We start from the raw sequence: 26,273 nt of genomic DNA, 5'->3' as shown, positions 1-26,273 counted from the left end.
AATGGGTGTAATATTTGAAAATTTGATTCTTCCTTCAATGCTATTAATGCTTGATTCAAGTAGGGTTTGAAATCAGCAGCTTTTATGTTTCTTTTCTACTATCATATGAAACATTGAATTTATATGATCTTTGGGCAGAGAAGCTATGAGCTGCAGTTGTTCTTTTTATGTTGATTCTCTACACTTTTAGGGCTTCTTATACTTCCTTGAACTCCAATCTTTTTAATCGAATTGGTCAAACTGTGGTTAGATTTTTGAGGAAGGATTCAGATTACTGTATACTATTTAATTGGCTTGACTGCTGCACTTATCGAACTTTGGTTTGTGCACTTCTTTGGGTGTGCAATAATGAAGTTGTTCATAGCTCTGACCTTCCTTTCACCAAGCCTGTAGATCAGGACCCCTGACTCCCTGCCAAAATTGCATATTTGAATTTTCTGTTTGGATTGTGATTGTGGAAGTAAAGTTTCTCTATGGTAGCTGAATCAGTTTAGCTCAACTGATACATACATAATTCTCCAAATTAAAAATAAATAGTGAAAAAGTAAGTTATTAAACATCAGCTTTTTATGATCTATGAGGAACAGAGTGTACAGCATGCTCTGGTGCTGTTAGAAGCCAAAACAAACTGGTTAAAATATCCCTGGTGCCTTAATTCTTCACCTCAACCATCAGGTTGTGTGTTAATGAGGTTTACTTTGTACTTCTATGTGTTAATGAGGTTTACTTTGTTACTTCCAAATACAATATCCTAGATTTCCCAAACAACCTAAACAGTTCCACATGGCCGTACCTTCTGAATCTTTCAATCAGTGGCCTCTTTCTTTCCTAGGTTGTGTCTGCTCTGGGGACTAGAACTGAAAACATGGTCCTTTTTTCCCTTGGTTTATTAATTAAAACCATGTTGTCATACTGAGCTTGGGATGAAAGGATGGAGTTGAAACTCATGCAATTGTAGTTCGCTATATCGAGGACTTCCACCTGCATACATTACAGACATTATTGGATGTGGACAAGTGCCCACTTAAGACATCTAAATCCATAACAGAATATACGATTATGATGCGTATGATGATGAAAATTGAAAATTTTGTTGTTCATATTGGACCTTTCTTAAACCATGTAAATGATGGCACACATAGAATATGGCTCTGTTAAATATCTCATCATTACTTGATGATTTTGTCGATATCTCAGCCAGATTCCTGCGGATTCATGTTCCTCACCCCTGCTTCTGTTGAGTGACTTCTTGTTTCAGTAGAATGCTTTATTCATTATAATGGGTCCTTTTGGTCTGAATATTGTGTTTGATATCTTAGGCACTCATTGTGGTCAACTTGGTCCATTAATTCTCCAGGTGAATCTCCCTTCAACTGAGCTGTAGGAAATTTCTATCAATAGCTTCTGTGTATCAGTCTATTTTGCATCATGATGGATAGCATTGGCTAAATCACACCAAGAGAAACAGAGAAATCCTCAGGATTGCACATATCTTATGATAATCTGATGGTGTAGTTATTACTTTGGTCTTGATTTTTCACCTGGCCCAAACTGGACTGGACAAACTGCACCAGCTATATTAGGGTTGGCCAGACTCAAACCCCAGTGCACAATCTGCCACTAGCTCTGGGCATAACATATGACTGGGAGGGACCTACTTAGGCTTACATCCCCCATGATCCATAGTTTTTTGTGTTCATCATCTTATTCGGCTGTATGTTCTTTATACTTTAAGATCAGCTTAAGCTCTGGTAGTCTCTGCATTTTTCATTTGTAAATTTTGAAACATAAAAATATTGAAGGGTTGGACTACTTTTGCTTCTGTTGTTTGCTGGTAAGTTTCTCAGAATGACAAGGTATTGTATATGAATTGCACAGGGAAATCAGCATCATTGAGTTGTCCTGATTTTCCAATTAAAGAAATGCTGTTTGTTATATAGAATATACTTTCAGTACAGATGCCTCTAGTGTTTTTTGTTTTCTTTTAATTAGTGTCAGTTCTATTGATTGGCCATATTTATTCCGATAAAGAGATCGTTGGGTTCAGGCCATTTTCTGCATTTCATGGTAATTGATTAGTGCCGCTGGTTTGTTGATGTGGCACTTGGATTTGTGTTTGGGCTTGAGATAGAGGAATTCAATGCTCTAATCCAACCAAGTTTTGTTCCCACTAAATGGTTTTGGTATCATTGAGGTTGTTTCCCTATACGATTCCCACTGCATTTGAGGAAAAGGAGCTTCAACAGGGGGGGGCGGGGTTGGTTGGTCATTGTGGCAGCTTTTAACTTTATTGCATCTAAACGTTATATGCTGCTTTCAGAGTCAATAGAAGTATAGCATTGTATGTTTATCCTGAAATTAATCCATAGAACTGATTTTCTGAACTTGAACAACCTGACAGTGTTCTAGTGGAGGCTTTTTCTTCTGTTGATTGACAAGTCAACCTTGATGCTGTATTTGCTTGTCCACTTATTCATCCTTGTTGGCATTTTCTGCTGCTGTACTCCCAAATTTCCTGTGTTTGGCTGTTCAGAGATGAGAGTATTCGAATAGCCAACACCAATGAGCCCTGCACTTAGTTTTTTCATGATAGAACTAATTTCTTTGTATTTCTTATTCATTTGAGAAAATCTGTTTTAGGTCCAATTAAATATAGTCTCCTTGTGTAACTTTGTTTCCAATGATGGACAGGGATGAGGAAGACATGAAACGGTACATCAAATTTTTCCTAAAACTTTTTTGTAGAGGCATCAATTTTGAATGTGATAAACTATGGCAGAGGGACCTACAAGCCTTTAATTATTAGCCCCTTAAAGATCACATGAGCATATGCAGGTCAATAGCCATCAAGGGCATCCACATGGTTTCAAGTTCAAATTTCAATGTAGTTGTTGTAGCCCAGGCTGATCTTGATTCTGACTTTAGTTTCAGCTGCTTGGACAGAACTGGCCGGAAATCAATGTAAACGCCAGAAACCCTTTCTCTACCAGCAAATATGCAATTCAGGAGAACTGATCCCTGACCTTATGGAGGACATGCCCTCAACCGGCTAAGGCAGAAACCATCGACCAGAACTATTGACTACTTCCAATCTTGATTCTAGGTGCTCCTGTTCATCCCATCCTTGAACAGAAACTAAGTTTTGGGCTCAAAACACTGATTCTGTGACTACTTCTGACTGATCTTGTTCGATTTAGAATCTGGGTTGCATTTGTGATGGTCTTCTCCATATCTGCATAAGCTGGGAACCAACCAGTATTTAGAGTGAAGTGTGAACTGTTGAATCGTTAGCACTACAAATTCTTCCACCAGAGAGTAACGTGTTAGCTTTGATAAGTTTCAGCTAAATGGAGAAACCAAGAGAAATGAAACACGTGCTACAATGCCGGTGATTATCCCGCCGACCATTCGACAGATTTTCGTTTTGTCAACGTTCTAGTTCACCCACCAGTGCATACGTGGAACGCCTTAATATTACAACCCACTAGCATTTGAAAATCTTTGCTCTTTCTTGCATAAATAATAACGCTACCAGTACGCAGTGGCTTATTTCTGTGTTCTTTCAGAACTCTTCAGTGAACAGTTTCGATAAAAATGACTCGTCATGCTACTGTATCATTTGTGGTGTTGCTCTTCCTTATTCTTGCAGAGCTCGCCAGTTGTTTGTCTAGCCAGATCACGTTAGGTTCGAAACTGTCAGCTCGTGATAACCAGGTTTTGGTTTCAGAGAACATGACTTTTGCTCTTGGATTCAGTAAGGTGGTATCTCAAGATCAGTTTCAGCTGGCAATTTGGTACGCCGATCTCCCCGGGGATCGAACCCTCGTTTGGTCTGCTAACAGGTACTTTTTAAGCTTACTTTTATCAATGGTGAATTTTGTATTTATGACCTGCTTGATAACCAATCGAAAAACAGTTCTAGCGTTTCTTGCTTGGGAAAACACAAAATTGGCCAGAAAACGTTTCATAAAATTGTTTTGTTTGAAGTGATTTTTGAAACATAAATGAAAATATATGAAAAAAATTTGCTCGAGAAACGTTTTTGAGGTTTGTGGCTTCTCAAAGCAAAACTTGGGTATAATTTCTTTTAAGTGAAAGAGTTTGGAAAGGTCATTCATAAAATTTAACATTTTTAACATAAAATCTTTTCTTTTTTGGGTAAATATTTATTTAGAAAAAGACAAAATATGTGGTTGAGTCAAAGACTTTCAAACACCCAGTAAATAGTGGTCATTCCATCCTTGCATCTGTTGATAGGACCTCTTTGGTTAGGGATTGAGCGATACCATTGACCTCGTTAGTAATAAACAAAAATTTACAAGGTATTGGATATGCTGTTAAACTGCAAACTTATAGGATATTTGATATGTTGTTAGGCGACAGATATGCTGTAAAAACTTATAAAAACCTTGCCAGAACCCTATTATAGTGTTTTCATTTATAAATGTAAATTTTATCAAACGCATGAAAATGTGTTTTTGTCATTTTTCAAATAGAAACTGATGGGCTACCAAACGGGTCCCAAAATTGTTTTAAAGAAAATATAAAAACAGAGAATTATAATTTTGTAACTTCAAAATTATTTATGCGTGGGATAACGTATTTTGGAAGCTATTCTTATTATATGAACGAAAATTGATTGGTTATAAAATCATTTTAAAAAAATAATTCTCTCATCGCCAAAAGAATTGTTTTTAGTCAAACGTTGGTAAATCGCGGAGAAGGGAAAACGAAAGAGAAGTACGGGAATACTTTCTGAAGGAATTGTTTTATAAGGAGATACTTTGACAGTCTCTGCGATAAAACTCTTGCAGCTCTTTGACTTATAGTCAACAATTCATTTTCTGTCGATCATCTAAATAGAAACTCACTTGTCGGAAACGATGCAACCATGGAACTTGACAATACTGGAAATCTCGTCGTCGTCGATCGTGGAACCACCGTGTGGACATCAAACACTACCAATTCCGGAGCCCAAATGGCGGCGATATTAGATTCCGGCAACCTCGTCCTATACAACAGCAGCCACCAAGCCGTATGGCAAAGCTTCTCAAACCCTTCTGACACACTTCTTCCTGGGCAACCATTAACAGTCTCCTCAGAGCTCTCTTCACCGAAATCATCATCACACGGTGGCTACTATACCCTTAAAATGCTTCAGCAACCCAATTCATTGAGCCTCGGATTGACATTCAATTTACCAGAATCAACGAACGGGTCGCTTGCTGATCTTGAATCTCTCACCAATTACTCGTATTGGGCGAGCCCTGAGATATCAAACGTTACGGGAGATGTGGTTGCGGTTCTTGATGATTCGGGAAGTTTTGGAATGGTTTATGGGGACTCGTCAGATGGGGTTGTGTATGTGTACAAGAATGATGGTGATAGTAGAGGGTTAACGGGTGGCAATCGTTCGTTGAATCAATCGGTAACACCTCTCCGGCGTTTGATCCTTGAGATGAATGGGAATTTGCGTTTGTATCGATGGGATAATGATTTGAATGGTTCTCGCCAATGGGTTCCTGAGTGGGCTGCGGTTTCGAATCCCTGCGATATTGCTGGAGTTTGCGGAAATGGTGTCTGTAATTTGGACGCAACCAAGACTAATGCAACCTGTAAATGCTTGCCTGGGACTTCCCGTGTGGAATCTGATGACATATGCTGGTCTAACTCGTCTCTTGCTGGGGACTGTTCTGAGCCTCATCAAAATTCGACTTCGCAATTCAAGATTGCAACAATGTCACAAACTTACTATTACTTTTCTGATTCTTCGGTGATTGCTAACTACAGTGATGTCTCAACAGTTTCCGATTGTGGTGATATGTGTCTCTCTGACTGTGAGTGTGTTGCATCTCTGTATGGGCTCAGTGAAGAGAAGGCCTACTGTTGGGTTCTGAAGAGTCTGGAGTTTGGTGGATTTCAAGATTCGAGCTCAACCTTATTCGTAAAAGTTGGGAATAATGTCTCTACAACACCAGGAAATGGTGGAAGGTCTAGAGGTTCATCAGAAGAAGGGTCTGGCAGTAACCACGAAAAGATTCTGGTTGTTCCAATAGTTCTCTGCATGTCTGTTCTCATCGCGTTGCTCTGCTTCTTGCTATATTATAGCCTTCACGGAAGGAGGTCTTTGAGGAAAGCCTTTGAAAGCTCTTTGAAAGTGTCCGGTGCTCCATTGAACATTAGCTACCGAGGTTTGCAGAGTGCAACCAATAATTTCTCTCAGTTGCTGGGGACAGGTAACAGCCAGACCCTTCCCTTGCTTATCAGTACTTATGAATTAGATAGAGAAATTTGTAAAAAATGTATGATACTTGGAAACATACATCCAAAAATGTGAATTAAGGAGTAGTTCTCTTTACTTTATAGCGGTCTGAGTCAATCTGATGATGATGATGATGATGATATTCGTCCATGGCAGGAGGGTTTGGATCTGTATACAAGGGAAGCCTTGGTGATGGGACGCTAATTGCGGTGAAGAAATTAGAAAGGGTTTTGCCACATGGGGAGAAGGAATTCATTACAGAAGTAAATACCATTGGTTCAATGCACCACATGAACTTGGTTCGGCTGTGTGGATTCTGCTCTGAGGGGTCTCACAGGTATGGATAGAAATCCAGACTAAAAAGCTTTTCTGTTTTCTTTCCCTAGGTACCTTCTTGTCTGGTAAACCATGTTTGAGTTCCTTCATCATATGCTAGCAGATATTTGCAATATAAAATGTTTGTGAGGTTGCCAACTTTCTCTTGTTGACAGGCTTTTAGTGTATGAGTTCTTGAAGAATGGTTCACTGGACAAATGGATTTTTCCGTCCTATAACAACCTAGACAGATTGTTATACTGGCCGACTCGCTTCAATATAGCAATATCAACTGCACAAGGAATTGCATATTTCCATGAGCAATGCCGTAATCGAATTATTCATTGTGACATCAAACCAGAGAATATACTCTTAGATGATAATTTCTGCCCAAAAGTATCAGATTTTGGATTGGCCAAATTGATGGGAAGGGAACATTCTAATGTTGTTACCATGATTAGGGGCACCAGAGGCTACCTAGCCCCTGAATGGGTCAGTAACCGCCCTATTACTGTCAAGGCTGATGTCTACAGCTTTGGTATGCTCCTACTGGAGATTGTTGGTGGCCGGCGAAATCTTGATATTTCTTTTGATGCTGAGGACTTCTTCTACCCTGGATGGGCATTTCAGGTAGGTGTAGAATCCTTATCTCTATTATGATCTGTGAATCAATATTTCCACACCATTTAGATTCATAACTTTCACCTTGCTAATTATGGAGATGCTGAGAGTTACAGAGCATCTATTTCTGGCAATATTGGAGTTATAGATCTATACTCTCACATTGGTTTGTTTAGGTCATTGCTGCTTCATGTACTTGAGCAACTTTCTTTCCACCTAATGCCATGAGTTTTTGGGGTGGATTGTCCAACAAATTGTCAGAAGTCAGTCTCTTTGTTGTTCTCTTACAGTTGTTTGTTAACTTGTAGAGCCAAGGATGCTGAAGCCATGCATGTGGTTGAGTGTTTAGATTTTGGGAGTTGTTGCTCTATGGTTTTACATGTTTGTTCAGGTCTTTGGTGCCTTCATATACTTTAGGAGCTCTATCTTCCTAATGCATTAGGGTTTGGGTTGGGACCCTCCAAACTATCATCTAATCTTGTTGATTATTGTATTCCCATAAGAGAATAACAGGGATCTGGTCACATAAACTTGTTTCTTGCAGGAGATGACAAATGGAACACCTCTGAAAGTTGCTGATAGACGACTAGGAGGAAATGTTGATGAAGAAGAATTTGTGAGGACCTTGAAAGTTGCCTTTTGGTGCATCCAAGATGAGGTGGGAATGAGACCTTCAATGGGAGAAGTGGTAAAGATGCTGGAAGGATCAGTTGAGATCAATGCTCCGCCCATGCCTCAAACTGTACTAGAGTTGATTGAGGAAGGCTTGGATCACGTATACAGAGCCATGAAAAGGGAGTTAACTCATTTCAGCTCTTTTACGATTACCAGCCACCCATCATCCCATGCTACTTGTAGTTATTCTACCATGTCACCAAGATAATAAACATTCAATGAAGAGTTATTTTTTTATCATATTGTGGCTAAATCAATCAAAGCATACTCCTTGTGAAACCTCTGGTTGCAAGAGCTGCAAAGTAGTAGACTTAGAACTGATCAGGGCTGTCTATATTTAAGTGTTTGGCATGCATTCTGATATCTGAAGTGAGCAAATACAGAGAAACAAGTATATAATGGGCTCCAAACGTGGAAACATTCCGAGAATGCATAAACAGAGCTTTGTAATAAATGGGAGACCATGGACTTCGCCTGTAAAATGCAGGTGCTTTAGACTATTCCAGCTATTAAAGGAAAGCCAAACCTGCTCTTTCTCGCTTTCCTTTTTCTTTTGGAGATGGGGATTGTTATTTATTTGTTTTTTTTTGTTTATTGCACTCATATCTTCTCTCCTTTGTGCCTAACAATAGGCTTTATCTGTTAAAAAGTCCGAACATTGTGTAGCGGGGGGCGCTAGGTCGCCGCTATTGCATCCCCTCTTTTTTTTTTTTTTTTTTCTACCAAAAACAAGAGGCTTTATCTGTTAAGAGCACTAGAAAGTAAAACTTATGAAGAATATATTGACATGGATGAGTAGATAATAAAGTCGGAACTCATTATTTTAGTGATATAAAACAATCTTTTACCATTGCACCAAGGCCGGCATGTTAGAAGATTATGCAAACAAATTCATATGGCTCTCTGTGTATTTGAAAACCTTTCAAAACGATTTGACCCAACTCCCAATATGATCTATCTTACTATCGAGAAAAACCAGATCCATCTTGATTTCAAATCAAGAGTTCAAGACTAATACATATAGCAATACAAGAGCCAACTGCTTGTACAAATGCTGAATGTATCATGAGTCTGGATCAGGTAAAAGTCAGTACTTCCTTCACACTATTCCTTATAAAATAAGGGTGGAGTTCATCTGGGTTTAATCTTCAATTTATTTTGTCACTATTTAAATATAGGCCTCACTTCTGTTTTAGCCTTTTAGGATGGAAAGGTAGGAAAAAAACAGGATTCACATCCTCTCTAATTTCCTTTCCCTGTAATTCCCTCATAGGATTGTGCCATGTGGCATTTAAGTAATCCAATGGTTATCCAATTTAAACTAAATAGTGCGTGCTTTTTTATTCAAAATAGAAGGCTGTAATTAAAAGTTTAATTTTAAATTAAAAAAATTATCTGATTTTTAAGTTTTTTCAACTACTTGTGGGGCACATAAATGCATTGCTGTATGATAATGTTTTTCGGGAAAGTGTAGGAAGGATATAACTTGCCCTGAGGGGTAAAGAATCCGAAGTCCGAATTAATGGGATTTTTATTTGCGGCAGCACTGCTATTAGCTGCCAATGGTGGAAATTTTACCACATATACACGAGGCAAACCAACGGTGTGAATCAAAAGATGCGGTCTTAATTGTAAATATAATCTTTTCTTTTATACTTAAGTTTGCAAATTTACAAATGGGCCCCTCACTCAACTCGACGACGAAGTTCTTTCTGGTTTCCCTCTCGAGCGTTTGTGTTCGATTATCCTTCAAAGACTCACCCACGAAAATATGCTCACCCTTTAACCTTATTTGTAATGGAGAGTTGCCAGTAAAGAATCCATGGTGGGTTCCTAAACTCTAGGGGTTAGGGTTTGTAAAATACCTTTTTGAGAAATATCTCTGTTACTTCTTCACTGCAAATGCTTAGGCAAAAGATGCAGGGCTGAAACAATCAAATTTTGGGGAAACACGCCGTTGTTCTTAACAACTCCACCTCCACCACCACCGCCAACCTTAGCCTTCCTCATCTTCCCCCAACCAAGCAGCAGTCAAACAGAAAAATCCTACCGCCACACTCTAACACCACCACCAGCGCCGCTGACCACCTCTTGAGACTAACAATTGAAAAGACCATCCGATTGCCCGATCCAAATCTAGCAAATATCCAAACAAGGAATCCTATTTCCTTGACAGATTTTCAAAATTTTATTTTAAAAACAAAATCCATTGAGTTGTAGAACAGTTGAAGACGAATCGATGACCCTTCTTTACCACCACCACCTTTCGCTAGCTTGGTGGATTGCTGCATGTTAACAAAAATTCAAAGAAAATTTAAAAGAAAAAGGCCTAAATGTTGAAAATTTTAGGATTTGTGTTGGATTATTTAGCTTCCAAAAATCCGGATGGTTGAACTTTATAAACACAATGAAATCATAATCACACTAATCTGCTTCTTATTTCGTTGCCCATAGTTTTATCGATTTCAATAGATTTAAGAACATAAAATGAGTTCAACGATCAGGGCTTGGATCGTGGCTGCAGCCTGCAACGGGGCTGTCAAAGCACTCAAGGATCAAGGGTTCTGTAGATGGAATCATACCATTAGATCCCTGCATCAACATGCGAAGAACAATTTTGGATCTCTTTCTCAGGCCCACCACAAACTTCCCTCTTCTTCTTCTTCAATGACGATGGCTAAAAAATGTGTTTTCAAGCGATGATAAGAGGAAGCAATCCGAAGAAACTCTCCGATATCCGGCGAAACTCGAGCTCCTCCTCCTCCACTCACCATCTCCGTAACAGTCAATGGATTTTCTTTCCTCTCCTTTTCTCTCTCATCTTGTTTTCAGGTGACAGTTGAGTGGTGGGTGATTTCCGTTGGGGGTGGCCGATGGTGAGGGTTTACATTTGTAAATTTGTAAACTTATAAAAACTCTTGAATATAAAAAAAGAAATTATATTTACAACTAAACCCCCAAATTTTGATCTTACACCGTCCGATTGACTCTTGTATATGTGGCAAAATCTCGGCAGCTGGCAGCAGCCGCTGCCGCAAATAAACCCTATAATCTACGGTAGAAAATAGACCGCGTCGCACAACTATCTTCACCCGACCAAGTATGTCCGCCATGTACCGGTTCACCCGTAGAACCAATTCTTCGTGCATAACTGTTATTTACTTAAGCGAGAGTCCGAGTCACCTCATTAAACCAGTCGAGAAAACCTAGAGCTTCGCTTATTCGCCTTCTGCATCATCTCTTCCCTTCCGGGCCTCCAACTCCCCACCGGACGCGAAGATCTGGGTTCCAAATCTTTCTGTCTCTCGTTTTCGAGAGTCTCTACCTTACGACGGAGCCATCAAAATCATCTTTTGCAGAGTAATCCTATCTCCTCTTGTACTTTATCATTTAATCCTGATTTATTGCGTAGGGTTTTTCGGTATGTTTATGCTTTTCACCCGCAAATCTAAGAAAATCATTTCAAGGAATTCAGTATTGGGAGGCTTGCTGCTGTTCATTTCTGGGTCTGGTTTTGGTTTTGTTATTCCTAAATTTTGCTCCCATTGGGCTTTATAAAATTGTACTTTTCTATTTGTTTGTTGTATGCGACGATTTTACACAATAAGTTCTGTATATATTATCTCTCAATTGGGGTTAGAAGCTTATCATTTTGTTTTCTAATTTAACACAATAAGTTCTGTATATATTATCACTCAATTAAATTGTTAGTGTTTGGTAGGCATTCTTTTGTGAGCCAATATAACAGAACTGCATTATTGTGGGTTAGGTTGTTTGAGCTTTATTGGCCAGGTGTGGAGAAGGGCTGATTAGTAGCCATGTCGACGACTTTTGCCAAACCTGAGAACGCCTTGAAGCGTGCAGAAGGTCAATACTTAAACTTTTTTTTTTTCCCTAAAATTTTTATAATGTGATTGTGACTCATTTGATTTTTTGTGGATGATGAGATATCTGGCTATGTTACTTTTGCTCTTCCGTTTTTGCATCTCTATGTTACTTTTTCTTTCTTGTTTCATTTATTTGCATTTAGAAAGAGTGGAAAATATATTGGTTTCTATCGAAAATATTGCTTCAGGGGAAAATAGACATTGTGTGGACTAAAAACTACAAACTCTTTGGATTCTTATTTTTCCTTAATGGGTCATCACCCAATGCTGGTGCAAAAGGAGTTTAAGCCATTTATTCTGTCATGCCTTTTGGTAAATTATAGTAGGGTGAGAAGTTAACATTTGTTCTTCCACTGAAGATTCGTCTGGATGGAACACCTTGATGCTTAATTTTTGTTTAAGTTGTGTAATCGCTTCAAAATTGTATTGCATGTCACTGAGCTTAGCCATGTTTAAGCCACATAAAGTGTTTGGGTGCTTCAACAACGATATCTACGTTGCATGCAACTCATTTATTCCTGGTCCCCAACAGATATATGGGTTATGGATTGGTAATATAGGTTATTATTATTATTATTTAAAAAAAAATCATAATGGGGCCACCTTAGTGCTGAATTGTGAGGGATTTGAGATTTCTATGAGATTTGGTGCTAGGCTTACTTTCTATTCCAGTCCAAGTAGTTCTTAGGAGTGCTTATTTTTCTTTTTGTTTTGCATAGTCCTGAATTATAGGAATTTTGCACTGTGTCAAGAGTTCTATTAATGCTAAAAGTAGATTTTTTAGATGTTACTTAGTCAGTTAGTCTATATGTATGGTGTCTTGTTAACAACGTAATATATGTATGGTGTCTTGTTAACAACGTAATGTGTTATTCTCCAAGGTTCCTGGTAATTATTCACTCTATCACCTAAAATTGTATGGTTGAATGCTGAATTAATTATTCCAGGATCCCTTGCTGACTCACTCTCCATGGAATGACCATTCTGGTTTGTTACGTTGAAGTCAGTAGTCCCATATAATATTTGGTTGGTTTGGTGAAGGGTATGTGGTGTCTTCATGAATCAAGAACAGTACATGGGTTTCTGTGTGTTCTGTCAAAAAAGGAGGATATCTTGATCGAATAAAGACATAGTGATGGTAATGCAGCTTAACTTGGCAGTGTTAAATTGCCAATTTAATGGTTACAAGGGATACTTTCCTTCTCCCTCATTAATGCTGGGAAGGAAGCTAGTGTTTCCAGATATTGGTAAAAGGAGATACACTCATTCCTCTCGCTCCCCCTTTTTCTGTCACTCCTTGCCCTTCCCTATTTTCTCTTCACAGCATCTCCATCTCCTTCATCTGTGTCTTTCTATAGAAAGTCTTGGGAAGGTTCTTAGACTCTTGACTGTGGCTGTATGGTACGGCCTTCGGCTTCCATCTTCAGCCAAATTGCAGCATCCATAAGCCTTCAAGCAGGTACAACTGGCAGCCTATAGAATCTCCCCTCTCCGTTCTCATCTGTTTTCTTTTTGGACTGCCATTTCTGGTTGGATCCTTTCTCATATAACCTTTTATTATTTTTAAAGCTTTTCTTGAATTTTTGGACTTTCCAAGAGATCCAAAATCCAAGGTTAGATATACATCAATTTATACCCCCTACCATAGTGACCTTAGATTCCAGTTTAACCCAATCTGACCACCCAATTTCAAGATATAGATATCTTCTTAAATTTTTTTACTCTGTACAACCCCGAAAACAAGAAAATATATCTCAATTTAGCCATCTAAACCCAACCAAACTTGGGGGATCATATCCCTATATCATGACCTAGAACCTTTCCAAGTTTTGCCTTATTACCATAACTTTGCATCCCATATCTCAAGAACTTACCCTTACCCATCACTCTAAATCTCTCCAAAACTAACACCTCATCATCCTTGAGACAACTTCATCCCAGTCACCTAACTAGGGGATTAAAAGTCCAACAATCCAAAACCAATCAGGGAATATATCCGATGAGAAACCATCCCATACACCACACCAAATCAAGATTTGGACCTGGACACTGGCGTAGCCTTTGAAATCTTGGCAGACTAAAGCCTTATTTGAGTGAGGCTTCATCCACTCCATCAGTCATTGTGGGTGTGACTGTAAAGTGTAACTGTGTCAGCTTAGTAACAGAACTAATTTTCTGTCTAAAACTAAAGCCTTATTTGAGTAAGGCTTCATCGACTCCATCAATTAGTGTGGGTGTGACTGTAAAGTGTAACCATGTCACTAGTAACAGAACTCATTTTCTAAGTAAACAGGGACCAATCCATATTGCACCCACACTATAGAAGTTAGTTTTCTTTGGTGTTCTTCCTTTTAGACTCCAGAGTCAAAGGACTTTCCTTAGATCATAGAAATTCAACAGATTCCAAGAATACCATTCAGGTTTTTTTATTTCCTCCCCAGAATTCAATTTTATCAGACCTTAAAGGAAATGCCATGAGTTACTGAAACTCAGCAATTCAGTTCTACTCAATTTACATTCAGGTTGTTTATTTCCTCCCCAGAATTCAATTTTATCAGACCTTAAAGGAAACGCCTTGAGTTACTGACACTCAACAATTCAGTTCTACTCAAGGTCATGCCCAGTACGATGTCTAAGCTATGCATGTCTTGCCTCAGCACTTCTCCTAAGGTCATTTTAGGCCTGCCATTTATGTAGGACACAATATGGAGAAAAATTGGCCAAAACACTGTTCACACAAGCAGTTGACATCTCCTTAGTTGCCTTGGTGTGAATGCTTCTAGAAGAACTTTTGGGACTGAAGGCCAAATTATTTTAGAACTTTTTCGATGGGTCAAGTTTGTTATGTGAGAAAATAGAAATCAATCCGAAGCAACCAAATCACAATTATTTGCAGAGTTGTTATGACTGTTGAACCACACCGCCCCCTCCTTCACTCCCAACACACACCCTAAAAAAAAGAAGGAAAAAAAAATCTGGCTTCAAACCTATAGGTCCTTTTTTTTTGGGGGGGGGGAGGGTGGTGGCGATTATGATATTAGATTGGGTCATTGGGATTTGACTTAATATATCAGTCTCTTGGCTAGATCTCAGTATGTATCATCGTTGTATGGTTTCTACTGCTGGCAAATTCTCAGTCTGTCTCAGTTTTTGAGCTGGCTGAATTGCACTCAGAAGCGAAGTTCATGTAACTATGCTAAAAAATGTTTTAATGCTTGGTGTATGGTAGGTCTAAGATGCCTTAGTTTCATGAATAGGAGTAGCATCCTCTTCCTTTTAATTGCATTATTTTGTTGTATCACTATTTTAGTGATTCATATGTGTGATCACATTAAACTTCTGCACTTTTTTCTGGTTTATATCTAGAACTCACTGTTATTCATGTATGGTAACAGAATTAATCAATGTTGGACAAAAGCAAGCTGCCTTGCAAGCTCTTCATGATCTAATCACTTCAAAAAGGTACCGAGCATGGCAAAAGACACTTGAACGGATAATGTTCAAGTATGTGGAGCTCTGTGTGGACATGCGGAGGGGTAGGTTTGCGAAGGATGGTCTTATTCAGTACAGGATTGTATGCCAGCAAGTGAATGTTAATTCGTTAGAGGAGGTGATCAAGCACTTTATGCATCTCTCCACTGAGAAAGCGGAGCAAGCTCGTAGTCAGGCACAGGCTTTGGAAGAGGCGCTGGATGTTGATGATCTGGAAGCAGATAAAAGGCCAGAAGACCTAATGCTAAGCTATGTTAGTGGAGAGAAAGGAAAGGACAGGTCTGATCGTGAACTTGTAACCCCTTGGTTCAAATTTCTATGGGAAACGTACAGAACAGTTCTTGAAATTTTGCGTAACAACTCAAAGTTAGAAGCGCTCTATGCGGTGAGCTATCTTCTCTCAGTAGTTCTTTGGTAATGTTGGTTTTGTAGTTGTCACTTTGACCCCTTTCATAATCGATAGGCTTTCTGCATCAGTGTTCTTTAGTTTACATAATCTTTAGTTGGGATAATGCCTAGTTATGTGATTCTTAAATCTTAAGATAAGGCTTTGTGAAATATGAATGTTCTGTTGTTACACCTATTTGTTGGTTGCTTGATTGTAAGGTTGTGTTGGTTCGAGAACTCGTATTTTTTTGTATTGGGTGGAATACTTTTTATTAGTCTGCCTAGGCATGGATCGGTAGCCACCAGTGTGCAATCTCATCACCTTCTCTATCATGCGCATCCTGCTTCATTTGTTTGTTAGGTTGTGTCATTTATATCTTGAGCAGGTTTTGGATTTTGTAGTCAATCTTAGCCTTCCAAAAAGGACCAGGTTACAAATGTGATATTTTTTTTTTAAAAGTAATTGGTGTGGTGTGGTTACTTAAATCTAGGCTACTTTTGTGATTTGAACTTTTCAATCAGAAAGTGAATGCTGACAAAATTTGCATTAAAAGTAGAACAAAGCTCTTCTAGTGTTGCTCATTGCCCATACCAATCGTTAAAGTTGCCTTTTGTATGGTTGCTCTTGAATTTCTTGCTGTAAACTTGTAACTTCATTCCTCCTTGTTGGTGATTTCTTTGTGTCTAAATTCAGTTGTGTTAGACACCAATCTTCCTCATATTTATTGCCAAGTTCATTTTTCTTTTCATTCTTTTTGGAATTTGGCTACTGTACCCATTGGGGGTTTTGACCATTGGTATCCATGCACAAATTACAGGGTATTAGTATTATTATCTGTAGCACTACCAATATACTAATGATTTGACCCAAAAAAATTATACTGATGTGACGTGCGGGAACACGTCTGATAGATTTGGCTGAACTGTAATATTTTAATTATTTATTCTCCTGACATGATTGTTAAAGCAGCTTGACTTGTATTTTCTAGATGACTGCACACCGGGCTTTCCAGTTTTGTAAGCAATACAAAAGGACAACAGAGTTTCGCAGGCTATGTGAAATCATCAGGAATCATCTGGCAAATCTTAATAAATACAGAGACCAGAGGGATCGGCCTGACCTGTCGGCTCCAGAAAGTTTGCAGCTTTACCTTGATACAAGGTTTGAGCAGCTCAAGATTGCGACGGAACTTGAACTCTGGCAGGTTGCTGCACCTCTTTTCAATAGTCTTTTGCCACCTCCTTCCCCCCCCCCTCTGGCCCCGCCCCCGCCCCCGCCCCTGCCCCCAGCAAAAAAAAAAAAAAAAAAAAGGAAAGGAAAAAATTTCAAATTGTCTTATGTATTTACTGTAATTCCATTTTCTGTTTCTTATTGCTGCATCTTTTTTATCCTCAGGAAGCATTCCGTTCTGTCGAGGATATTCATGGACTTATGTGCTTAGTCAAAAAGACTCCTAAGCCATCCTTAATGGTCATATATTATGCAAAGCTGACCGAAATATTTTGGGTTTCCGAAAGTCATCTTTACCATGCTTATGCCTGGCTGAAACTTTTCACACTTCAGAAAAGTTATAATAAAAACTTAACCCAGAAAGATTTGCAATTGATAGCGTCATCGGTTGTTTTAGCTGCACTATCGGTGACCCCTTATGATCACACCCATGGTGCATCTCATCTGGAGCTTGAAAATGAGAAAGAACGTAATCTCAGGATGGCTAGTCTTATAGGTTTTAGTCTAGATCCTAAACGTGAGAGCAGAGAAATGGTAATGTGACTCTTTCTGTTTGTTTGTATGTTTTAAGCTGGTAGTGTAGCCTAATACCATTATCCTAATTTTGGTTTGCTTTTCTGTTTGTTTCTTTCTTTCCAGCTTGCAAGGAGTTCACTTCTCTCAGAACTGGTAAGATAGAAAACATATTTTCGCTATTAACTATTTCCAGTATTAATTTATCTATTCCTGCCTTCCAACAAAAACTGCAAATAAATGTGGTGGATCTGCAAATTCCTGAAAGTCTCATATAGTTTTAGTTGAGATGATTAGTATTAGATATCCTGTATTGTTTGAAGAACTTAATGCGTTTAGCATCAGATTAGTTGTTTCATTGGACATTCACAAGTGACCATTTCCCTAACCATTAGGTTACGATCTTTCACTGATGGAAACTTGGGTATGCTCTTATACTGATGGAAACATGGATGCTTTTTATGCCTCCGATAGCTTATGTAATATTCTACTTTTTCCATCCATTTGGTGAATACTTTTTCTGAAAAACGGGAACCTAATTTTCTCCCTATGTGTGGACAATTCTTCAGATTTATCAGGCCTCATAAAATTTTCCATGCAGCTATAAGATACAAATCAGTTTTGCATTTTATACCATGTGCTTATTCCTTTTTGTTTTCCTCTCTCTGTTTTATTTATGTGATGAATGATATTTGTTGTTCTCCTTAATACTCACTAGTTTGCCCATTAATTTCAGGTCTCCAAAGGTGTAATGTCCTGTGTCTCTCAGGAAGTAAAAGATCTCTACCATCTTTTAGAGCATGAGTTTTTTCCTTTAGATCTTGCTTCAAAGGTGCAACCTCTGTTGGCGAAGATCTCCAAGCTTGGGGGCAAGCTTGCTTCAGCTTCTTCTGTTCCAGAAGTGAAACTCTCACAGTATGTTTGTGCCCTGGAAAAGCTTGCTACCTTGAGATTGCTACAACAGGTGCTTACTACTTTTAGTTGCCTTTAATTTTACCTTCAAGTTCAATTATTCCTATTCTTATTCTTATTATTTTATTTTTCCTTTTTGGGGGCTGTTTTGGGTCTACACTTGACTCTCTTCCTCTGATTTTTCAGGCATCCCAGGTCTATCAGACAATGAAGACTGAGGTGCTCTCAAGGATGATCCCCTTTTTTGACTTCTCTGTTGTGGAGAAGGTCTCTGTGGATGCCGTGAAGTATAATTTTATCTCCATGAAAATTGACCACAGAAGGGGTGCTGTCATATTTGGTAATTTGGTAAGTTGACATGCCCATAAGATATCAAATATCCTGCTCCAGTAGAGGTGCACTTCTGATGCTGTTTGAAAGCAAACATGTGAATTTCCAACACGATTAGATAAATTGCAGATGCACCATACATAGTTTAACACCTATTCTGTAGTACTAGGAGCAGTAGTGACTCGTGATAAATGTTGAATTGTTTAGTTATGATGAGTATGCTTTTATAATCATCTATCTTTGTTGTCAGTGTGGATGATTGGCTTATTCTAACCCTTTTGGTAGGCACTTGGCAGTATGGTATCTGTCCAATTTCAATATTTCATGTTTGTGTATGTTCATCATCTCTATAGTTTGGTGATTAAACAATGAACGGTAATCCTGAGGCACTATAAGTTGGCATGGAAAGACGAATTTTGTATGCTTGTCATTTGTGATCTTTCTGTTTTCCTTTTTATTTTATTTTTAATATTTATTTTTTCTTCTTCTTCTTTGTTTTGTTTTTTGTGGTTGAGGGGTGTTCGTTTGGTAAGAAGCTTTGAGTCTTGTACTCTCCTCATAATTTGTCGATTCCATTGCTAATCCAGTTTTCAATTTGTCAGAACCCTCTTGCAAAAACAGAATTTTTTTTTGGCTGCAAATTGTCATAAAAATAATTTACCAACCTTGAATTACCATTGTTTTTATTACTCTCAACAAGTATGCTTTAACGCTTTCCTCTTTTTTCCTTGATTATGTTGTACTCTAAGAAAATCATGTTCATTTTTTATTGCTGGATTATGCCTTGCTGATGTCATTTGTTTTTCTTTGTGTTCAGGATCTTGAGTCTAGTTCACTTCGTGATCACCTTACTATTCTTGCTGAATCTCTAAATAAAGCGAGGACCATGAGTTATCCTTCAGTAAAGAAAGCATCAAAACTTGCTGAAACTTTGCCTGCTCTGGCGGAGGTTGTGGATAAAGAACACAAGAGACTTCTTGCCCGTAAATCAATAATTGAGAAACGAAAGGAGGAACAAGAACGACAAATGCTGGAAATGGTAATATTTGTTCACTTCTTTGTGAAGAAAGCTTGAACTTTTAGTTATTCCTTTTATCTGAGAATTAATGAATCATTGCTCTTCCTTTGAATATCTGTTTACTTCCTTACTTAGGAACGTGAGGAGGAGTCAAAAAGAGTAAAGCTTCAGAAAATAACTGAGGAAGCTGAACAGAAGAGACTTGCTAGTGAGTATTCCAGAAGAGAGGAACAAAGAATTCGTAGGGAAATAGAGGAGAGAGAACTTGAAGAAGCCCAAGCTATGCTTCAGGAAGCAGAGAAACGCAGTAAAAAGAAAGGAAAGAAGCCTGTCATAGAGGGAGTGAGTTCATTTGCCCGAGTAGTGCTGTAAATTTTCCTCTTATCAAGTGTAATTTGCAGCAATGAGTACTCTTTTCTTTTTTCCCCTTGGTTTTGAGAATTGCGAGTCTTTGCAGGAAAAGGTGACCAAACAAACCTTGATTGAATTGGCTTTGAGTGAGCAACTCAGGGAGAGGCAGGAAATGGAGAAGAAACTGCAGAAGCTTGCCAAAACTATGGATCATATGGAAAGAGCAAGGAGAGAAGAGGAGGCACCTCTGATTGAGGCGGTGTATAAACAAAGGTTGGTGGAAGAAGAGATTCTTCATGAGCGTGAGCAGCAGGTACGGTTTAAATCTTCAGGGTTGATGCTTAACACTGTTTCTATATTGTCAACAAAATTGCACTTGAAGTGTCTTCATAGTTAAAATATAATTTGGCAATGTTTGAATTCTCAATCAAAATGCTAAAAAAAATTTGTTGAAATATTTTGGGATTGATAAGGGAATTCACATCTGGAAGTTCAATATGATATTTTGTTGAATTGGGTGAAACAAAATGACTGAAAATGTCAATATTGGTTGAAATAATTGAAGTATCACATTCTTTAATTTTCTAAAATTTGAGTTGAAATTTCTTCCCCAAAAAATTGTGGGTTGAAATGGTCAAGATTTGCATAATGAGTTGAAATCTTCAAAACTAGGGCAATTATTTTTAGTTGCTGGAAAAACTAGTAAATATTGTGGCAAAGAGAAGTTTTTCGGTTGAGGATGCCTAAAATAGCAAAATGGGCTTTAATCAAACTACAGCTTTGACAGTAGATGTGTGTGTTCTTTTTCTTTTTTTTTTGGGTTGGGGGGGGGCGGTGGTTGTCAAAGCGGGATGCCTAGACCCATTTTTGGGTCAGGACGATGCCTTGGTTTTCATTGCCCTTTGTCGCGTTGCTTTGTCACCTTGACAACCATTTTTTTTTTGGGGTTGGGGGGGGGATATTTCTATCTTCCCTACACTTACTCTCTATTTACTCTTACCTCTTGTAACAAGTTTCACCTGTAATTCTCCCAAAAAATGAACTATTACCTCTCCTTGTCTCCTGATTTTTCAAAATTACTTAATTACCCTTTGTTTTGATGCCTTTAATCAATCATATTGAATTTTTTTTTGGTTGGGCCATTTGGGGGGGGGGGGGGAGAGGATATTTCTATCTTCCCTACACTTCCTCTTTATTTACTCTTACCCCCTGTAAAAAGTTTCACCTGTAATTCTCCCAAAAAATGAACTATTACCCTCCTTGTCTCCTGATTTTTCAAAATGACATAATCACCCTTTGTTTTAATGCCTGTTTTAATGCCTTTAATCAATCATATTGATTTTCCTTATCTATTTTACTTTGTTATTCTCTGCATTTTCTCCTTTCTTTATAGGAATCTGTTATACATAATTAGATGTAACTTTTTAAAAATTTTTTCGTCTGCACTCTTTCATAGAAGTTTTGTATTTTTAGAGTTCTTTTCTGCTCCCCCCCCTCTTTTTTTTCTTTTTCATTGTGATAGGACCCATTAAATGTGATTTGATGCATTTTTTTTTGAACTTTTTTCTTCTTCTGTTTATTCGAATCCATTAAACATAGTTAGGTGTAGTTTTGTATTTCTCACTCTTCTATAAGTATCCGTGGAAGGAGAAAGGAAAACATTAAAAACTTGAAATTAAAAAAAATCCTACAAAAGGGGGAATAAAAAGAAATTAAAAGATAAAATAGACCCCTAATTATGTATGGTGGATTCCTACTAAAGAGGGAGAAAATGAAGAAAAAAAGACAGATTAAAAAATTGTTTAATCAACTAAAGGGCAACAATGCGGGGAATATCTAGGGAGAAGGAGATCAGAGTTGAATTTTTTTTTTCCGGGGGGGGGGGGGGGGAGGTCAGAGTTGAATTGTTTGAGAGGGGAGTAAAAGTAATTAGTGAGTATTGGGGAGGGATACGTCGTTTTTTTTTTTTTTTTAATTTTAATTTTAATTTATTTTATATTTATTATAAATAAAACATCTAATCAAGCATATATACTTACATTTAATGGTCATATTAGAGTTGGTCTGGGTGTTGCTCCCATAAGTGATAAGCTTCGAGAAAGTCGTTTGAGGTGGCACAACCACGTTCAACGGAGACCTATGAATGCCCCTGTACGGAGAAGTGATATAATCCATATTGAAGGAACTAGAAGAGCTAGGGGTAGACCTAAGATAACCTTAGGAGAAGTGGTGAGAAATGATATGTATAGCTTAGGACTTGTATCTAGCATGGCCTCGAACAGAACTGATTGGAGGGCAAGAATCCATGTAGCTGACTCCATTTAGTTGGGACAAGGCTTATTGTTATTGTTGTTTCAGAAATAGTTCATGCAAAATTCTTAGTATTCTTGATATTCCTCTAAAATCCCTTGAGTTGCTATTTTGAGCAAAATTTAATTCAGAAGTCAGAACAACCATACTAGTATGGGAAACTTGAGGTCTAATTTCTTAAAGAGCATCCCAGTACCCTGACTCCTGTTACTGGAAGCCAGTTACTTACTCTGTCCTCAATATTTATTTATATTAGAAACATTGGCAGAAAGATAGCTTGCTTAGGATGAGAAGCACATGTATAGACACGGAAATCACTTTTTATTTTAATATTTGTACTACTATTTCCTTCTGGGTTTTTCTGCTTTACTTGAAGTACTGACTGGAGAGATCCATGCTGTTTTGCAGCAAGAGATTGAGCTGAGCAGACAGCGACATGCTGGAGACCTACAGGAAAAGAACAGGTTGGCTCGCATGTTGGACCATAAGGTCAGTTCAGTGTATTCTCATGGTCAACATGAATGGAAAGTGTATTGAGCTAGGTTTACTTAGCATATATAATTAATTTTGTTGATTTGAAGTGAACGATTTTCTGTTACAAAAATTAAGTTCCAATTTTTATATTTTATTTTTATTTTTACAGACAATATTCCAGGAGAAAATTGTTAGCCGCCGTGATGTTGAAATTAATAACTTGAAGAGGGAAAGAGAGGAAAGGATCAAACAACTTCTTCAGGCCCGTAGACAAGAGAGGGAGACCAAGAGGAAGTTGATATTCTATCTGAAATCTGAGGAGGAGAGGCTGAATAAGTTGCGTGAAGAGGAGGCAGCTCGCAAACGTGAAGGTAACCTACCTTAGCTAAATTTAGTGCAAACTTTTTGGCTAAATTCAATGCAATTGATGAAATGGGAAAGAGCTTTGCCTCTCCTTGAGCTGGCATGCATGGATAGCTAGGGTTGATGCATGGGGAGATTGACGCCATAAAAATTCCTCTTCAGAAATTGAGTGCAATATGATACATGCTGGATAAATTGGCTTTAGGATTCAGTTCTTCCAAAATTGCTTTAGATTCTGATTTTTAACGATGAAAATATGCTCGTCAAAGGTTTTCTTCATGGCACCTTGTCTCCAGGCATACATGTCTGGGTCCATATGAGGGTCAAGTTGGATGGAAGCCAAAAACAAGCAGGGGTGCTTGTTTTCACAAAAATCGACTGGTAGAGTGGGGTTAAGACACCATAATCCTTCCATATCTACATGGAGAGGAAGTATGACTCTTTTGATGACAGACCAAGTTAATCCTAGTAACTTATCAACCTAGCTGCTGCACCCAAAAATAAAATAAAAATGAAAACAAAAAGGTTGTAGAGTTGCCCCTTTTTTTGGGGGGGGGGGTGGAGGGGGGTATTTTTAACATTGATAATGTGTCCTGACCTTGATTGTCTGGTGTATGTTTGATTTTCTAGAAGTCACAATGCTTTTGTTTTTATCTTCATATAGCCTAAAACATGCCTTAGGTTTGAAAAATAGAAAGAACCTTTGACATAACTGGGAAAGGTTATATTTCTTAAAATTTTAATTCACCAGTATGATTCATTGATAATAAACGGCTGATGGAATTATGCAGCAGGGTCCTGACTGCAAGCATAACCCCATTCTACCACTGCTTCTAGAAATTTAGAGGGATGGGTACTACTTATGACATGGTTGGTGCATCATATGGTAATTGTAGTTGGAGTGGTGATCAGACATGGATCCTTCTTTCACTGGTGGATGGGAGGGGACATATTGTTTGATGGCTTACACATGTTTAGACCTTTCTGATTTAAAATATTTTCTGGTCTCTGGTATGAATATCTTGAAATTGCAGCTGAAGAGCGGCGAAAGAAGGAAGAAGCAGAGCGTAAAGCGAAGTTGGATGAGATTGCTGAAAAGCAGAGGCAAAGGGAGAGGGAATTGGAAGAGAAGGAGAGAGTGAGGAGAGAGGCTCTTTTGGCAAGACCAGTAGAGCCACCTTTTAGGGCTGCTGAGCCTCCTGTTGTGGTACACCAGACAGAACCGGTTGCTGCTGCTGCTGCTGCATCAGCACCTAGCTCTGGCAAATATGTTCCCAGGTTTAAGCGTGACAGAGTAGAGCCCTCTACAGCTGCTCCACCCCCAGAGAGTGATCGGTGGGGTAGAAATGATGATCGCCCACCTGTCGCATCTGGTGACAGGTGGCGCAGTGATGACCGGCGCAGTGATGACCGTCGGTCATTTACCGGGGCTGGTGGCGCAAGGTCTTCGACATGGTCATCTTCCAGGATGTCTTCACGTGGTGGATCGGATCGTTGACCATGATCACTGGCTCAAGCTTCAGTCTTTCTTGAGTTTATGAACAATTTTTCCCATGAGTTGTTGGCACTGCAAGGGTATTATTAGCTTTTAGGGGAATTTTGTTTTTCATTGTGATTGTCATGTTAATGAATGTGGACTAATTATTTATATGGCCTGCTTAATTTTGATATACTCAATCCAGACCTAAAGGAGACCAACTTTTGTCAGAGACCAACTTTATATTACTGAATGTATTCCTCTTGTTGTAAGACATGCTGGACTATGGGTTATTTTTATGCCCCCAGAAAGGCGATGATATGGACCTTTTAGATTATAATTCTTCTCGTAGATGTGTGCTTGTATATATCTTACAAGTACTGGTGACTATCTTTCAATTGGTTCTAATGCTGCTGGAATGTGATTATACTACTTTGGTTCTATGTAGACCCTAACCTGGTGAAGTCCAGCTGATTTTGTCGGCATTTTTTCAGATTGATTCAACCACTGATGCAGGAGACTGGTGGAATGTGTAAAGCATTACAATTAGACACCCGTTTTACCCAAAAAAAATTAAAAGAATTAGACACCTGTGATGCTTTCATGATCAACCTGCAGTTCTGAACACATCATTTTATGAGTTTATCTTGATACACCAGAAGTTCCATTCTGTCCCAAACCATCATCTTCTATGGTTTATTCTATGGCTTATACGACTGAAGGTTGGAATCGTTGTGAGGTAAAGGTTGGGCAGAGTTCTGGGTAGAGGGGTAGGTGGGGAGAGATGAGAGTGGTGGAAAGTGGAGTTTCGTGGTTAGAGATCCATATGTGTACCGTGTTTCAGGCGGGAACTTTCTCCTCAATCTTGGCTCTTTATTTTAATTTTTGTGAAACCAGATTTTGCACCTTATGAAATTAGATTTTGCACTATGGGTTTGAGTTGCAGAGGATAAACAAATATTGGGAGAGGCAGAATGTAGTTGGATTTTTCATTTCTTTGAGTTGTAGGCGGAAGAACATCCTGCGATTTTTGGCGATATTGGCCACTATTTTGTTGGTTCTTCGGAAAATCAATGATTCCGGCTACTTTTGAAATTTTCGTTTTTGGGGCCAGTTTCGTGTGGCTAAGTGTCCGGATGAATTTTGTCATATTTCAGGTGGAAATTCGCCAAAATGTTTTACCATGGTTGTAATGTAGTCGGTTTGGTCTCTGCAACTCTAGAGTTAGCTATACCTATGAAGACATTTCCAAATCTGAGTTGAACCAAACGGATGACCCAACAATATTGTTCTAGTACTTATTGGTGATATATGGCCCTGTACTAGTTGAGCACAACTTGAACTATGAAGGGGGAAGAGATCCCAATTGTTGTGCCAAAATCTAACTCCAAGTAAACCTTGTATAACTCCAGTTTACTATTGGTCTAGTTGGTAGTTGTCCACACTCATACACAAAGGAAAGTGAGTGTGTACCAATTCTGTAGTCGGTAAACCATCTTTGAAGATCAAGTTAGATTAATTAAGAACAACATCATACTAGAGAGGGGCCTTGAATCACCCAAGTAGAAAAGCTTTGGGGTAAATTTGGTGGTTAATGAGCATTACTGGATATCTTGGAGGTTAGGTGTATTTATAATTGAACAAAAGTGATCTGA

General features: G+C 38.5%; 2 protein-coding genes across 2 annotated transcripts; both read left to right on the top strand.

Annotated features, from left to right (window-relative positions):
* Positions 1–65: 65 nt before the first annotated feature.
* Positions 66–8,370, top strand: LOC149014208 (Protein kinase superfamily protein). Its single transcript, XM_089159151.1, has 5 exons — positions 66–3,842; positions 4,864–6,236; positions 6,419–6,599; positions 6,754–7,207; positions 7,743–8,370. The coding sequence occupies exons 1-5, from the start codon at positions 3,595–3,597 to the stop codon at positions 8,079–8,081; spliced, it is 2,595 nt and encodes an 864-aa protein (XP_089015277.1). The 5' UTR covers positions 66–3,594; the 3' UTR covers positions 8,082–8,370.
* A 2,670-nt stretch (positions 8,371–11,040) lies between these two features.
* EIF3A (eukaryotic translation initiation factor 3A) lies at positions 11,041–25,194 on the top strand. The gene is made up of 14 exons (XM_089158105.1): positions 11,041–11,233; positions 11,643–11,740; positions 15,156–15,637; positions 16,629–16,844; positions 17,036–17,404; positions 17,510–17,539; positions 18,120–18,347; positions 18,482–18,643; positions 19,443–19,664; positions 19,779–19,985; positions 20,101–20,307; positions 22,713–22,793; positions 22,948–23,149; positions 24,176–25,194. Exons 2-14 carry the CDS (start codon positions 11,692–11,694, stop codon positions 24,637–24,639), a joined length of 2,919 nt encoding a protein of 972 aa, XP_089014231.1. The 5' UTR covers positions 11,041–11,233; positions 11,643–11,691; the 3' UTR covers positions 24,640–25,194.
* The last annotated feature ends 1,079 nt before the right edge of the window (positions 25,195–26,273 follow it).

Source organism: Hakea prostrata, chromosome 6 (genome assembly GCF_041222555.1).
Source record: "Hakea prostrata isolate BN-2017 chromosome 6, UWA_Hpros_2, whole genome shotgun sequence".
NCBI lineage: Eukaryota > Viridiplantae > Streptophyta > Magnoliopsida > Proteales > Proteaceae > Hakea > Hakea prostrata.
Note: the sequence above shows the minus strand (reverse complement) of the source record. Positions and strands in the feature narration are given on the sequence as shown.